The following is a 17,008-nucleotide window of genomic DNA, read 5'->3' as shown; positions in this document are numbered from 1 at the left end:
TGGAAAAGTTCATTTTTTTCCTGTAATTTAATTCAAAAAGTGGAACTTTCATATATTCTAGATTCATTACACATAAAGTGAAATATTTCAAGCCTTTTTTTTAATCTTAATGATTACGGTTTACAGCTCATGGAAATCAAAAATCCAGTATCTCAAAACATTAAGAATAAAGAATTTGTAATACAGAAATATTTACTTTCTGAAAAGTATGTTAATTTATGTACTCAATACTTGGTCAGGGCTCCTTTTGCACAAATTACTGCAATCAGCCTGTGGCACTGCTGAGGTGTTCTGGAAGCCCAGGTTGCTTTGATAGCGACTTTCAGCTCGTCTGTATTGTTGGGTCTGGTGTCTCTCATAGATTCTCTATGGGGTTCAGATCAGGCAAGTTGTCTGGCCAATCAAGCACAGTAATACCATGGTCAGCAAACCAGTAACTAGTAGTTTTGGCACTGTGGGCAGGTACCAAGTCCTGCTGGAAAAGGAAATCAGCATCTTCATAAAGCTTGTCAGCGGATGGAAGCACGAAGTGCTCTAAAATCTCCTGGTAGATGCTGCATCGACTCTCGGCTTGAGAAAACACAGTGGACCAACACCAGCAGATGACATGACACCCCAAATCATCACTGACTGTGGAAACTTCACACTGGACTTCAAGCAACTTGGATTCTGTTCCTCTCCACTCTTCCTCCAGACTCTGTGACCTTGATTTCCAAATGAAATGCAACATTTTCTTTCATCTTCCCCATGATTGTGGTTGTGTACTAAACCAGAATGAGAGATTAAAGGCTCAGGAGTTAATTAGCTGATTCAGAGCTCTTCTCAGGTCGACATTTCTGTATTATAAATTCTTTATTCTAATATTTTGAGATACTAGATTTTTGATTTCCATGACCTGTAAGCTGTAATCATCAAGATAAAAAAAAAGGTTTGAAATATTTCACTTCATGTGTAATGAATCTACAATATATGAAAGTTCCACTTTTTGAATTAAATTACAGAACAAAATGAACTTTTCCCACAATATTCAAATTGTTTGAGATGCGCCTGTAAATGAATTTCCTTATCCAAATGGTGGCAGGAGTGAATTTATTTCATTCTTGATAATTTTCTTAACAATGATTTGTTGTTAAACCATTAAAAGCTTAATATTTAGCCATTCTGGGCTTTGGCCATTTTTTTTTGCCCAGGAGTGTATGGTTCAGATTAGCACTTCAGTAGGCTATGAACTCCACAATTTACCACTGCAAACATATTGTATCAGAACAAATATAAAATAATAATGAATAATATATAGCAGATACATAGTTTAACTAAAATATTAGCAATTATAAAAGCAGTCATATGTAATTTATAATAAATATATAAATACAAGGTAAAAGAAATACATTCTCTCTTTATTGCATTTCTTTAGAAGTGTATAGGCAGCATCAATTGAACGGATTGGGATTACAAATGCCCATTCCAGCTTTATTTTGGGGTGTTTCTCAGACAGGAAGAAATAAAATCGTTTTTTCTCAACACTGTAGAATTACACTCTGCAGCTGAGATCCAAAAACTATGGATTAGCAGCAATAGCATTTCCACTCAGAATAAAACACAATCTAATTAATACGTTAATCTATTGTCACGTGACGCGAAAGGGGCGGGGCCTCAACTGCTGCCTGTGAGACTGAATGGACTCAATTTAAGGAAGGTAGCCATGAAGCCGAATTGGGCTCAGGTACTTCGCTTTGGTGGCTCCTTTTTCCAGCAGAAGCATGGGGAAAACACAGTTTTATGCATTGTGGTCTTTACACGAAGCACCTCGTCAGTTTATTAGGTGGGAGTGTTTTCTCTTGAAGCTATAATGAGTAGTTTACAAGCCATTATAAACTCTGTTCTTCTCGATGTTTCTGAAGTAAAATGAACCGCACCAGCTACCAGCTCCAAATCCCGCTGCCGTTACCCAAGCAGCTCGTCGTGTTCAGTCTGGGAGACTGGACCTCATTTTCTTGCGAGACAACAGTGTTCATTGAGGTGTTTGTTAGCCCGGATGTGAAGCCGCAGGAAATTGGGATTCTTTCACGACATTCACGGTAGGAACATGGACCAATTGAAACAGCTTGCAGATATCATCTAATACAGTTCTGTTGGAGCAAATAACGAATAAACTACTCTTATGGTGGAGAAACTGAATATTTGCGCCCACAAATGAATGTAATGCTCATTTCTTCCCCTGTTTACATTGGAAGTTGTTTGGTGTGGGAAGGAGACTGGACCGTGAGCCTTTTAAACGAATCCACATGGAAGAGCAGGAGAGGTGCATATGCCAAAGTGTTGCTCACTGTCTGTGGAAAGGTATTTTCAACTTTTTTTCTTTTTTTTCTTCGCTTAATGCTAGGTTGGTCTTCACATGGTTTCACTACATTGTGTGTATGTATGTTAAGTCTGTTTATTGGCCTTGGATATTCTTTTGATCTGTTGTAAATAATCTGGTTTTGTGCCACATGGTCATAGATAATGCACTTGGTTGATAGTTTATGATTTTTTTTTTTTGGCCTGGTACTTAACTATTTTATCAGGTACACCAACCATACAGGTGCAGCTTTGAGGCTTTTTAATGACTTCAGTGGTCTGCTGTTGTGGAGAATTCATCAACTCTCCTCCTATACAGTAGGTTTGGAACACTACTTAGTGAGCAGATATTGTTTACATTGTGGACTATTTTTACTTAGTGGTGACCACTGTTGTATTTCAGCTGGTTGGTGGTCAAAAACTGATCACTGGTAGAGAAAGATGAACTATAGTACACAAGCATTAACACAACCAACTCTACAGTGTCTGGTTAATTACCTGTCCCTGTTTATCAATGGGTTATGTCAACAGATGGGCTCCAGTCAGTAATGAACTAGTAGTGAAGGTAGCTTCAATGTAGGTGTGCCTAATAAACTGTGGGCAGAGACTAGGTGAACAGTTCAAGCTGAAATGCATTTTAAGTGCCACATGTTCGCACAAAAACATTGTAATTTGTGAGATCACTGATATGAAATTTAGAACAGAATTTAAATCTAGTGGTACCCATAAAAAACATCTTATTATATGCTGTTTATGGTACTGTGCCCCTAGCCTAGAATATACTTTATTTGTTGTGCTTTTCAGTATTCATGGTGTGATCCAAGTAGTTTGCTAATCATCTGTTTATAATAAAGGTGAGAGCCAGCTTTGTTAGCAGCACACCTCTGGTGAAAAGGAGACGACCAACCCCCAGTCAGTCTACGAGTTTCTCCCAGACACTTCTGAGTAATGCTAGCAACAACAATGTGAGGAGCTCGGAGTTAAATGTAAGTCTAATTTACCGATCATTCACCTGATTTTAATTTACTGCATACATAAAAAATGTTGCTGCTAAAACAGCTTTATCATATGTACTTTTCTTTTGACTTGATTAGTTTAGGCAAACTAATTACATTTAATAACACAGTATACAACAGAAGTGAATACACCCCTGTGCAATATCACCTATCAATAATTGCATTATTTCTAAGTTGACACATGGAGTATTTCCTCTTATGAACAATCAAAAACAAATACTTTTAGAAAGACTATATTGAAAATACAGGCCCCAAAGTAGAAACTCTGTGCAACAAAGTTGAACACACCTGTGATCACTGATACGCAAGTTAGAAAACCTGTGATCATTGAAACAAAATTGAATACACCTGTTATTTCCAATTAGCCTAACTGCTAGAACATGGTTATAAAATTACCTGTAAACACCAGAACCTTCTCAATTTTGGACCTATGGGCTTTGTTTGTCTGTCTCATGGATCCACATGGAAAAGAATTGCCAGGGAAATTGAAAAATCTGATTGTGAGACTTCACAAATATGGAAAAGGTTACAGGAAGTTTGGTGACCAACTCAAAATCAGTTGAAACACAGTTGCAGCAGTAATCATTAGGTATCGAATGAGCGTTAGGACCACTAGTCAAAGCCGCATTGGCTGTCCTCTTAAAATGATGCCATGGACGGCTCACTACTTGCACACTTCTAGTGCTGAAAAACAGATGGGCAATTGCGTCAGACTTGGCACAGGCGTTATCAGTGGAAATCTGAGTTTCTGTGGCCGACAATGTTAAGGACATTGGATAACGTCAACCTCTATGGACTGCGTCCAAGAAAAAAAAACCTTGTTTGCGCTTCGGCACAAAACTGCAAGGTTAAACTTTGCTAAAGAACATGAAAAGAAGCCTAAGGAATATCGGGAGAACATTCTTTGGTCAGATGAGACCAAGATAAATTTGTTTGGCTCAGATGGGGTCCAGCATGTTTGATTTGAATCTGGCCAGGACTACCACAGTGAATGCGTAGTCCTGATGGTGAAGCATGGAGGTGGGAGTGTGGTGATCTGGGGCTGCATGAGTGCAAAACATGTTGGATATGACATTTATAGATGGCACTATGAATGCCTGTGGATATACCAGAATACTAGCTGACAAGATGATTCTGTCAATAAGCTTGGCAGAAGAGGAATATGCCAGCATGATAATGGTCCAAAGCCAAACACTGCCAAAACCATGCAAGTGTTTCTAAATAAGGAAAAAAGTGAGAACTATGCCAAGTATGTTGCCTGACTTGCATCCAGTAGAACAAATTTGGGTCTTTAAAGAGAGAGGTAGAGCCACACAACCCCTCCAGCAAAGAGCAGCTGGAAAAAGTTATCTCTGAAGAATGGCTGAACATCTCTCCAGAAATTTGTACAGTACTGGTCTCCTCCATGAAGAGGAGGATTGAGTCTGTGATCAAAAATAAAGGTAGTTTTGAAAAAATAAAAGATTTGAATCTCAGTAATGAAAGGTGTACTGACCTTTGTTGCATTGAGTTCCTACTGTGGGGCCTGCATTTTTAATCTAGTAAATCTAAACTGTTAGGTTTTTAATTTTACATAAGAGCAAAAACCCTACTATTCAACTTAAAAGTAATTCAATTACTGTAAGGTGATACAATTTAGAATTTTGACACTTAAATAATATTAAATGATAATCACTTGTTATATGCTGCATTAAGCTGTTTAACAGTTGTCATGTCCTTCTCAAGATCACATCTCAGAGATTACCTGAGGACACGGTCAGTTATACAGATCTCAAAACAAGCAAAGAAGAGCTTCAGAGTATCAGCCTCAGAACATCAGGAGTTTGGGCTTTGGTGAGGAATACTCAATGGCATGATCGTTTACTAACTAAAAAGCAAGCATTTGGTAACTCTAATTGTAAAGGTTGAAGAATTAAGCCAAAAAAGTGCAACACTTCATTAAGTGGAGTTCAAAAAGCATATATAGACTAGTTAAGAATAGGATGCTAGTATATGAAATTTATGAAATCTGATTCATTAAATTATGTATAAAAATATGCTAAAATGTATAACCAAAACATTTTGTATCACACTAACAGCCATCCTTTTTAATTAAAGGGTTTTTTTTGTTTTTTTTTGTAAAGTTAGGTTTACATTTATTCATTTAGCAGACGCTTTTATCCAAAGAGACTTACAAATGAGAAAATACAAGCAAAAAGGTTTAAGTTGACATTTATGCTTCAGTTGACCAGTCAATTAGGCTTATTACTATAATAATTTGGTCTTAACTGTAGCACCTTGATAATGGTTCATAGTGATCTTCACCATTGTAACATCATTTAAAAATAAACTTGTGGATCCTCTAGCTATGCTTTTATGAACTAATGTCTACTTTCACGTTTCTGTGTACTGTCTGAAGGACAAAACTCCAAGGAAGTCTGTGGTAGGAAAGAGAAGATATAGTTTGAGTTCTGAGAGATCTGAAACACAGCAGCGGTCAAGCCAAGGTTCAAGCCCCAAAAAGCGCAAACTGAGCGTATATACATCGCAAAATGAGGAGAGGGAAGTTGTTAAAAGGACGAGGGATTGCCGGGCAGGTGAACACATTTCTACCACACTTGTGAAAATTCTTCTTTGTATTTTGTGGTCCCTTGTCTAAGAAAATCCCCCCCCCCTTCATTAACCTTGTATGATTTATCCATTTTGTAATTGTCTGTAAATCTCTGTGATGAATACTACAAATGGTTTAAATAGCTTTTAAATAAAGTTTTGCAAATGTTACTGACAATGCTCAGTGTACACTCACTGGCTAGGAGCACCATATCAATACTGGCAAGTATAAGTACAGCTTAAATTCTTCCTGGCATGGATTCCACAAGGTGGAAAAATTCCTTTGAAGTTCTGGTTCATGTTGACATGATTGCATCAGCTAATTGCTGTAGATTTGTCAGCTGCACATTCATGCTCTCAGTCTCCCATTCTTCAACATCCCAAGGGTGCTTTACGGTGCTTCCACTGAAGTACCCTCATTTTCACTCATTAGTTTAAGATGATGTGTTTTATGACATGTGGCGGCAGAAAGATTCACCAGACGAGGTTTCTATCTGTCCATCATCTCCACTCTAGCCTCAGATTCCTGTTGTTGGCTGATTGAGAGGAAAGGAAATGACTGCAGCTGCTGTTGTAGCCTGTGATCACATATTGACGTGAACATAATTGCATGAATGTGCATGTGTTCCTAATAAACTGGATGGTGAGTGCATAATGAAATAATAATGCTATTTATTTATTTATTTATTTATTTATTTATTTATTTTAGAGCATCCATCAAAGCGCTGGAACCATACCATGTGTTTATGTGATCCTGACACAGCTGTTCTGATTGGTGGGGAGGCTGCAGATCAAAACAACTGTACAGACACCATATGGAAGCTGGAGATTGGTGCGTTATTTTCTCACAGGCCTCTGGTTCACTATAGTGACCTTTTGGGCAGTGACAGTGACTGAATAAGCTACCAGTTTCAGCAAGTAATTTGCATGTGGAATAGCAGTGGCTATTATTCCATTACTGAGCAATTTACTCTGTGCTTTTCAGTCATGACTGCTAAATGTCTCTTAAACTATACAGACCGATGCAATGTCAGTACACTGATTAAAAATGCATAGGACAAAATTTGAGGCTAACCTGCTATCTACCTATACAGATGGTGATTTTTGGTTCCCCATGACGACTTCTACAGTCAGGCCACTCCCTCCCAGCTCTCGAGGCCACTCGGCGGCCTTTGACCCTGAGAATAAGGTCGTCTATGTTTATGGTGGCCTTAGAGAAGGTCAACGCTATAGTGATATTTATATGCTGGATACACTGACCTGGAAGTGGAAACTTATTAAAGTGCGTTTGAGTTAACATATTCAACTAAATGCAGTTTTCAATAGATCAACCTGAGCAATGATTTAGAAGTGTGCATGTGTGTAGTTTCTCAACATTAATTTACTCTAAATATTTATTTCTACCAGGCCAAAGGAAATGTCCCATCGTTGGCATACCACAGCTGCAGTATTTATAAGAGTGAGCTGTATGTATTTGGAGGGTTGCAGCCTAGTCGAGGTCCTGGAGGCAAAGCTTGCAGTAATGCTCTTTACATCTTCAACCCTGAACATGAGCTGTGGTACCAACCAATCGTGGAAGGGGACCGTCCTCTTCCCAGGTTTGGGTCAGTGTGCGATTTCAGATCATATTTTATTACAAGCTTTCCTGGCTTTTGGGCAGAAATGAATGGTTAGTATGCATAATTGTGTATTTCATGCCTCTTGGTACTTGCTGATCTTTATGTACAGGCACTCCAGCACCCTACTGCCTGACAAATTGGTGATCTTCGGAGGCAGAAAAACCGCTGCCTACCTCAATGACCTCTACGTTTTAGATCTTGGTAATGTAAATATCACTATTTAAAGGCACACATGAAATATGTGATTATTGAAAAGATATCACTAACTGCTCAAATTATCACCATCACTAAAGGTTTTATGGAGTACATTGCAGTGAAATATGAAAACATGCCACCCCTTGCCCGTGGGTAAGTGTGTTCACTGATTTCAAGTCACTTGAACGGTATATTTCCTTTAATTACATTCCTAAACCCACTAAAAATGTTTATCAGCTGAATGGGAAACTTATAACTTCATTTATGGTTTGCAGTAGCACACTTAGCCAGATGTAATGCTCTTCTCCGAATGTCTATATCTGTAGCAGTATATTTATGTAACTCTGATCATTAATTCTCTATCCTCTCTTCACATGGACAGGTTTCATGCTGCTCTGCCCATGTCTGACAACAGGGTGCTGATCAGCGGAGGCTGCAGTGCTTTAGGAGCACTACAAGATCTCCATCTCTTCAATCTAGGTTACTGCTTTTTCTTTACAAAATAAAAATTGTCTGCTAAAATGTGTTGTTGCTAAATAAAGTGAGGTCTGTATTAATTACTGTTGCTTGCTTTTTGTTATAGAGACCAACTGCTGGACGTCAGTGGTGTGTCCATTGCTTTCCTCAAAGCCTCGTGCTGGACACAGTCTAATCAGTCTGACCGGCACTGCGCCTTTACACACTGATAAAAGGGACCCAGGAGATGGCCATCACACCTGGCCCTCCGCCCAGCACACCATCTTAGTGTTTGGGGGCTCAGATTGCACTGGCACATTTTATGATGATGCAGTCAAATGCATCATGCAAATCCCTGCTGAAGGACAGGGACTAGATATAAAACCATCTCACAAGATCGTAGTGCATGGCTGAGGAACTTAACTGTTAAGTGGTGCAGATTTTTATTTGAAAATTATGAGAGAAAATGGAACTTCGTCATGAAGGCACTTTTTCTTTTTTAAAGTTATTTATATATTTATTTTTAACATTTTATTTTAAAGCCAATCTTACAGATTTAAACAGCTGCTTGGCAGCTACTGTTTATCTAATACAAATTCAGATTTCTAGTTTCAGTAGTAATTTCAGAGATTAACACAACAATTGTTATTTTTGTCCAATAAATATTTTTCCACCTATTTAAAGGTACATTATAACTTTTTTTTTTCTTTCAATTTTTTTTTATTTTAATTTTTTTTTATTATTTTTTTTAAAGTTTGAAACCTTGTCACATTCACAGGTTTTTGTGTAACTTGTCTTTTTTGGTATCTGAACATATTTTGGACATATTCTCTGGAAAAAAACCCCAGTGAAAACTCAGACTTTTTACCAAAACAAATAAACACAACAGACAAAAGGAAACTGGATTCTTGAATGGCTTAACTTCCTTTGCTAAAGCTTTAATGTCATTATGGTGCTGTTGAGTCAACAAGGATGTTCAAAATGACATTTATGCTCTCAGGTCATCAGGTGTATCAGGCTGACAGGATGGATGAGTGACTTTGAAGGCCTCAAGCTTCATTAGGGTCTGGTTTATCCGCTTGATTGTGGGATACTGGTCAAGATCCACTTTAAACCTTTTTGCAAAAAAAAAAAAGTTTGACCATTGCTCTGCAATTTTTATAAAAGACTTGGAAGACATTTTAAGCTTGGTTTCAATGTCAAGAGCCATATACCTTTCAGCATTGTAGACCTGGGGTACAAGACACACGTCTGCCATGGATATCTAAAGCAGAGAAGTTTTACTACAGATGAATTGAAAGCATACAGGAAAGACTTTCACTCCTTTTATTCTTCAATTGTTTAATCAGTGTGTTACAACCCACTATCTTTGGGATGGGAAGGGTTTTTTTTCTGTGCTGTGCCATATTTTGTGTGCAGGTCCGAACTCTCTCCCAGTGTTTCCAGCCTGCCCTAGTCTGCCTCGCTCCCGCCATCCCGGATGAGCCCCCAAGTCTGTTACGGCCCTGTATCGGTTAGGCTGCACAGAGTAACCAGCTTGGGATTCAATGGAATTTGACCTTTAAATAAGGGAAGCCAGGAATAACAACCAGGTTTGTGTTAAAAAGTTGTGATATATTGTAACACACAACTCTATACACACTACTATACGAGAACCAACCACCAGACGTACCTTCAAGGTGGGCCAAGGCCAAAATAATAAACAAAAGGATTCTTTGTTAGGTAGCTAGCTTACCTAAAAGGAAAATAGCAAAGAAAATACAAGGATACTTCCCTAACTATCCATCCATCTTCAACCACTCACTCCTTTTCAGGGTTGCAGGGGAACCTGGAGCCTATCCCAGGAAGCATCGGGCACAAGGCGGGGTACACCCTGGACAGGGTGCCAGTCCATCGCAGGGCACAATCACGTACACATTCACACACTACGGACACTTTAGACATGCCAATTTGGACTGGGGGAGCAAACCAGAGTACCTGGAGGAAACCCCCGCAGCACTGGGAGAACATGCAAACTCCGCACACACATGGCCCCGGCGGGAATCGACCCCCGGACCCTGAAGGTGTGAGGCGAACGTGCTAACCACTAAGCCACCGTGCGCCCCTCTTCCCTAACTGCCTAAGCCAAAAACAGAGACAAAAGGACCCTCTCCCAAAAGAAATGGCAGCCACACCCCTACTGCTGGTGAACCAAGTGAATCATATATACAATGGTGAAGAATATACATAAACAGATACAGGGACCACCAAACTCATAGTCAAAAACCAGGCAAGAGTCAAAAGCAGTCAGAATATAGCATATAAGCAGCACACATGTAACCATCTCCAACATCCCACAACATTCTCACTCCTCTTCCTCTTTAAATATGGCTGCCATTTAGTGATGTCATCCAGGATGGCAGGAGCAAGGCAGACTAGGGCAGGCTGGAAACTCTGGGAGGGAGTTTGGACGTGCACACAAAAAAAAACTTCCCATCCCAAAGATAGTGGGTTGTAACAAGTGTCATATCAGCTATCTTTAACTTATGCGTTCATATTAATGAACAGTATTATTAATTTCTGATCCTAATTTAATTAATGGGAACCTTCCTGTCCCAAGTGGTTCATGTTTGAATGCTTGCTTTGTTCTGAGGCCTGGCAGGATTATTTTTTTTCCTATTCTCAGGTGACTAAAAATAATTTGGCAGTTAAAGTCATACTTTTTGAAAATAATTTGCAATCGCATACTGCCTGAAGGCTGCAGCCAACAGACAGCACTAAATTATGGCACTGTTCGGCAAGACCGGTTTTACCAGCCATTTTGGCACCTGCCTTTACAAAATAAAACAAATGCACACTGATAAAGTAGGCTGACAGTTTGGGCCTTTCAGACATTTCAGAATTCATCCTGCTGCTGCCATCTTGAGTCATCAGTAAAGAAAAGAACAGCCACTTCACTGGCAGCCATACATGACCATGTTTGACAGATTATGTGGTGTGCTTTAGGACAAGAATACAAATTACTACACTGTAACCTGGTTCTTGAAGCTTAACAATGGTTTGTGATGGACATTCTGTGGCTTTGTAGTAGAAGAAGCCTTTATTGGTCACACATACATTACAGTACAGTGAAATTCTTTTTTTCACATATCCCAGCTTGTTAGGCAGTTGGGGTCAGAGTGCAGGGTCAGCCATGATACAGTTTCCCTGGCGCAGGGCCCAACACTGGCAGCTTGGTGGTGCTGGGGCTTGAACCCCACAAACTTCTTATCAGTAACCAAGAACCTTTAATCATTGAGCTACCACTACCCTAGTATATTCTCTTTATTGTTAAATCCTGGAAATTGTTCTAGGTCTGCTCAGGTCAAAAGGTATTTTTGCATGTACATTAATTTCTGTGACATTTGGTTGTCTGCCAGAGATTTAAAGTCATCAATTCATTTTAGCAACAGTACCATTTTGGTCTGTGAGGTGCCAAAAATGCCCACTGTGTAGCCTTGTTCAATTACTTTGCCCCCATAACATGAGACCACTATGCATATAAAGAATTTAAAAATCCTTCATTCAGACATATACTCACCAAGCACTTTATTAGGCACACTATACGAATACTGGGCAGGGCCTCCATTTGCTATCAAAACAGCATCAATTCTTCATGGCATGATTCCACAAGATGTTGCAAACGTTCCTTTGAGCTTCAGATCCATGTTGATATGACTGCATCACGCAATTCTTGCAGATTTTTCAAGTGCCCTTTCATGCAGTGAATCTCCTGTTCTACCACATCCCAAAGGTTTGGGATTCAGATCCGGTGACTGGGAAGGCCACTGAAGAATACTGAACTCATTGTCATTTTCATGAAACTAGTTTGTGACATACCCCGGCATGTCAGGAAGCTGGGGTCAGAGTGCAGATACGGTTACAGCGCACCTGAAGCAGAGAAGGTTAAGGGCCTTGCTCAAGGGCCCAACAGTGGCAGCTTGGCAGTACTGGGGCTTCAACCAGTAATCCAGGCCTTAACCGTCAAGCCCCGGTGACGACATGACAGATAGTGACCACTGACATGGTGCATTATCATGCTGGAAGTAGCCATTAGAAGTGGGGAAAAGTGTGGCAATGAAGGGTCAGCAACAATACTCAAATAGGCTGTGGCATTCAAACGATGATTGATTGGTATTAACGGGCCCAAAGTGTGCCAAGAAAACATTCCCCACACCATTACACCACCTCCACCAGCCTGGACTGTTGACACAGGGAACAGTTACTCAATACTCAAACCATCTTGTCTGGAACCAACAATCATGCCACAGTCAGAATCACTGAGATCACATTTTATACCCTTTCTGATGGTTGATGTGAACAATACCTGAAGCTGCTGGCCCATATCTGCATGATTTTATGTATTATACTGGTGCCACATGGTTGGCTGGTTAGATAATTGCATGAATGCATGTGTGTACAGGTGTTCCTAATAATAACGTTTTCAGTAAGTGTAAATGCCCTTGGATTTAAGAAGACAGTCTGCACCTGAACTTCATAATCATCGTTGCATTTCAAATGCAATGTGCTAATTAGAGGTGTTTCATTACCTCATTTCCAAAACAGTATGTTCCAGATGTCTGCTTCAGGATGGACTCGAGGGCTGCAAAAATAAATCATGCTAGTAATTAAAATGGAGCAGATTACTCTAAGAAATTAACATTTAATTGCTTCAACCAGAAACTCTTTTAGTGTACATTAAACATATGGGGGAGGGGGGGGGAGAAGTAGACACAAGAATCAAATCTGAATTACGCACCCTTGAATCCCTTGTTGATGAAATGTTGAGCCCATTGTACCTTTTCTTCACCAATTTTCTGTATCACATAGATGTTCTGAAAATTATTTAACATAAAACTATTTTAATTACATTATACATCACATAATTGCTATAATAATAATAATAATAATAATAATAATTATTATTATTATTATTATTATAACATTCAGTTAGTGACAGACCTGAGTAATCTAAAAGATGTTCACATTGCCATGTGTGAAATTAGGCATCATCCACAAAGAGTGATATATAGAAAAAAAAATGCAATATTAGAATATGTGATATAAAATGACTTGCCAGTTTATTAGGTATAGCTAGCTTAAATCTAGACAAATATTTCCCCATTCTTTTCTCCCCAATTTGGTCACCGACCTGTTACCACCCTCCAGCCAACTTTCCCCTATCACGCGACAGCTATGAACAGGGGAGAGTGAGGGCTAATATGCATTCTCCAAGTCTGTGTGAAGCCAGCCAATCACATCTTTTCAAACTGTTGTTCATGCTGCATCAAAGACTCGGAGGAAAGTGCTTTCTGCCCTCTTCCACATACATGAGCTCACAGACACACATGATTGGCTAAGTGTCAGTGTAATTGACAGGGTAAAAAGTATGCCATCCCTCCCACCCAAACAGCATGGCCAGTTCTGCTCCCTTGACTCAGATGCAGATGGCTGTGGCATCATCATGATTCAAGCCTGCAATCTCCCAATTATAGGACAAATGCTTTTCTGGTGGTTATAAGCTAGAGGGGGGCTTTCATAGGGTGTATAGCAACAGCTGGGCTACAGTAAGAAATTGTATACCTATAGACTTAAAAAAAAAAAAAAAAAGGGGGGGGGGGGGGGGTTCATCAATTAATAGTGACTACATTTACATACACATCAATATTCCAATATTAATTGGAATTTGGCAATATTCTAATTAGTATTGAGTCATGTAAATATCACAATCCAGTACAGATTAAGACAATATTCTGATTCCAACCCCTTATGTAAACACCTTATTCAGAAAATCCACTGAAAGGAGATATATGCACAGGCTCAGTCCACAAGGAATTGTGGGTGCTAACAGATGCTTAACTGTGGGCTAGGTATTTAGGAATGGCAACTCAGGCATACTTACAACAACTATATATACAGGCCAGTAGGTATACAGATCCCAGTACGCATATAAACATTGTATTCGGAATATGGCTGCAACCGGAATACAGACCTTAAAGGGAATTTGATGTGCATGTAAACATGGTCATTGTTAGCTTCATAAAAGGGTTCTACTTCAAACCCTTTCAGACAGGGTAACACTGTTGCAAGGTTCTGCACAGAACCCTTTAAGGTACGTACAAAGTGCACCTATAAAATGTAGTTCCACCTGATGAAATGGCCAATATGTCTAAACACAAGTTAGATGTACTTAAAGTTGCCACTGATAATATGGTCATGATAGTACAGCATTTTAAGTTGCTAATCTTGTTGAAAGTTTATTTTCAAGATAGCATTTTTATCATCAAACTATGGATCGTTTTTCTTTTTTGTGAGTTCAGATAAAGCAACACACATTTTCTTTTGTTCTTTATTGCATTTCAAATCACTGTATTTGTATTCAAATTGATCCACATCATAAATTATGAAGGAAGTTATTCAAATATGTCCATGTTATATATTATACACACGTTTTCATCTAATATATTCTCATATCAGCATTTGTTGTACCAAGCAAGGACTAAATCCCTAATAACACAGGATAAAGGATGGTGTTTGTCAAACAAATGTGTGAGAATCTCTTTTGTTTGCTTCCCCACAGCATTTGCACATACTTGTTTATGTAATGTGCAGCCATTCATCATGTCATATACAGTGCTGATTTCTTCTGTTTTTGTGTATCACTCATACTATATTGTTTCAGAGATTAAAACAAAATCTAAGACAAAACAAAGACAACCTGAGTACACACAAAATACAGTTTTTAAATGATAATATTTATTGAGCAAAAAACATATCTAATACCAACTGGGCCTGTGTGAAAATTTTTACTCAATAGAATTAAAGTTAAATAAAAGGTCAGTGTTAAGGATAACATTATTGTTGACTGAAACACATTCTTTTCCTTCCTTCTTTTCCGTTCTTTTGTTCTGTCAGTATTGTGCTCTTTTCTAATCTGTTTAACTACATGTATATTATTTATTATTACTTAGCACATAGTGTTAGTATTATTCAGTGCAGAATGTAATCCAGGTACGATACTATGGGCATGATAATGATGAAAGAAAAAGTATAAAACTTTTTTCCCCTTTTAGTCTGAGCTGCAATGTACTGGCTAGAAAGATTATTTTTGTGTTGCTCAAATCAAAACCCACAAGTATTTTATTTACATATTAAAATACACACACCTGTAGAGGCTGTATCCCGGAGGCGATGAGATCAGAGATCATGCGCACTTGAGCTCGCTGCTGTACGTCAGCTGGGAGGAGACGTGGCCCAGGCCGAGTTTCGTCAATATACTGGATGATAGCCAGCTAGAGGCAGAGGTGTGTCAATGTTTTTGGTTAGAATACAGATGAGCAAGTGACATTAATCTGTCTGCTTCTCTCTGCTCTGGAGTTCAGTGTGCTGGGCTGCTGTTTGACAATTTATGAGTAAATGAGTGTGTGAAATGGATGGGAGACCTTCTCAGGGTGTATTCTTTTTATTTTATTTATTTATTCGCTTTTGTTATATATATATATATATATATATTTGCTCTTTAAATGTTTTAATCATCTTGTCTGTATCATCACGTTTATTAGCTTAAGTATCGTTTCAGTGAAGAAGGGTGTATACTACTACAAACAACAACAATGATAACTCATCATTTTTATCATTGCCATTAAATATGAGAGAACTTACTGACTGAGACAAGGTGATGCCATCAATGGTGACTGCTGGTACTTGCTGCATTGGGTTGACTGTTTTATACTGATCTGTGAGCTGAAAAAGACATGCAATGTTACATCCACAAACTATAAAACACAGAGAATTTGCATCTATGATTTATACAGGCTACTAAATGAAAAGAACTTCACAGTACAGACACATGATAACCTATGTGTTTACCTGCTGGCCTCCGTCCTTGACGAGGTTGACTGGTACTTGGTCATATTCAATACCCTTTAGGGCAAAAGCTAGTGAAGTTGTGATACATGCATGTTAAGCTGGAATGTTCAGCATGGTCAGTCTTCATTAATTAAAGACTGAACAGTCAGGCAGAGAAGATTTGCATGTTGAGGATTTCAGTATTCAGTACACTTAAGGCAGCTTACCAATCCGCACTCTCCATGAGCAAGAACTTCTGAAATATCCATGAAGCACGGGCTGCAAAATATGTAAGGCGATAATTAAAGCAAAACAACTTTTTTAATAGTCAAAGGCGTTAAAGATCGAGATAAACAACAACAACAACAATAACAGCATGAAAGTGGAAAACAGTGAAACCTTTCCTTGAGACGCCATGGTGTTATATAGTCATGTAACTTTGTGATCAGGGGTTAAAATCCTCTCTTCAAATAGCCAATGAGAGGAGACCCAAAAAATCCTCCTCTTACTACAGCTTCATGACTAAGCAGGTTTAGATTTTTACCAGGTGGCCAAGACTTTCAAGGAATGTCTTGCAACGGCACAAAAATGAAGCTACTGTTGCATAGTGCATTTGGGAATTACCTTCATCAAACATGCAAATGATGTTCGCATTTCTGTCCTGCGGCCGGGTTTTGCGAAGAGACAGAGTTGACAGGATTGAATCAAGCTTTATTTCAAAATAACTTCACTGAATAACCAGCACGAACTCCGTGGCTGAAAACTAGATCACAGCATGCCATTTAAACCAATTATTCAAGCACACACAGTTCAGACTTATCAATGTCCAACCAATACAACTGAACCCAATTCACTTGTGGAGTATTTTACACTATTTGTGCAACATACGCGTTAAAACACATCCATATACTCCGTTCCAAAAAGAGTCGA

General features: G+C 38.8%; 2 protein-coding genes across 3 annotated transcripts; one reads left to right on the top strand and one right to left on the bottom strand.

The window, feature by feature from the left end:
- Window positions 1–5,733: 5,733 nt before the first annotated feature.
- zgc:163014 (uncharacterized protein LOC100038766 homolog) lies at window positions 5,734–9,041 on the top strand (the record flags this gene model as incomplete). Its single annotated transcript, XM_053632859.1, has 8 exons — window positions 5,734–5,929; window positions 6,652–6,774; window positions 7,037–7,224; window positions 7,350–7,546; window positions 7,671–7,762; window positions 7,855–7,909; window positions 8,139–8,236; window positions 8,340–9,041. Coding segments are annotated over 8 exons (1,236 nt in total), but the record flags the coding sequence as incomplete, so codon positions are not given.
- Window positions 9,042–9,125: 84 nt separating this feature from the next.
- On the bottom strand, window positions 9,126–16,934 carry gstz1 (glutathione S-transferase zeta 1). Of its 2 annotated transcripts, none has more exons than XM_053632589.1 (9): window positions 16,703–16,934; window positions 16,306–16,357; window positions 16,100–16,167; window positions 15,893–15,973; window positions 15,397–15,522; window positions 12,990–13,065; window positions 12,781–12,833; window positions 9,427–9,476; window positions 9,126–9,327 (listed from the first exon to the last, which is right to left on the bottom strand). In XM_053632589.1, the coding sequence occupies exons 1-9, from the start codon at window positions 16,730–16,732 to the stop codon at window positions 9,201–9,203; spliced, it is 663 nt and encodes a 220-aa protein (XP_053488564.1). In that variant the 5' UTR covers window positions 16,733–16,934; the 3' UTR covers window positions 9,126–9,200. The 2 variants fall into 2 exon arrangements, with proteins under 2 accessions (XP_053488564.1, XP_053488565.1); XM_053632590.1 differs by lacking the exon at window positions 16,703–16,934 and adding an exon at window positions 16,478–16,556.
- Window positions 16,935–17,008: the final 74 nt, after the last annotated feature.

This window comes from Ictalurus furcatus, chromosome 9 (genome assembly GCF_023375685.1).
Source record: "Ictalurus furcatus strain D&B chromosome 9, Billie_1.0, whole genome shotgun sequence".
NCBI lineage: Eukaryota > Metazoa > Chordata > Actinopteri > Siluriformes > Ictaluridae > Ictalurus > Ictalurus furcatus.
Note: the sequence above shows the minus strand (reverse complement) of the source record. Positions and strands in the feature narration are given on the sequence as shown.

What these genes read in the sequence shown, in the direction of transcription:
- gstz1 (XM_053632589.1), bottom strand. Translation starts at nt 16,732, where the DNA reads ATGCGAACATCATTTGCATGTTTGATGAAG. An exon ending in CTCATGGAGAGTGCGGATTG is followed by an intron (nt 16,168 to 16,305) that starts GTAAGCTGCCTT and finishes CAACTTCACTAG; the next exon opens with CTTTTGCCCTAAAGGGTATT. An exon ending in GCATCACCTTGTCTCAGTCA is followed by an intron (nt 15,523 to 15,892) that starts GTAAGTTCTCTC and finishes CTCTGCCTCTAG; the next exon opens with CTGGCTATCATCCAGTATAT.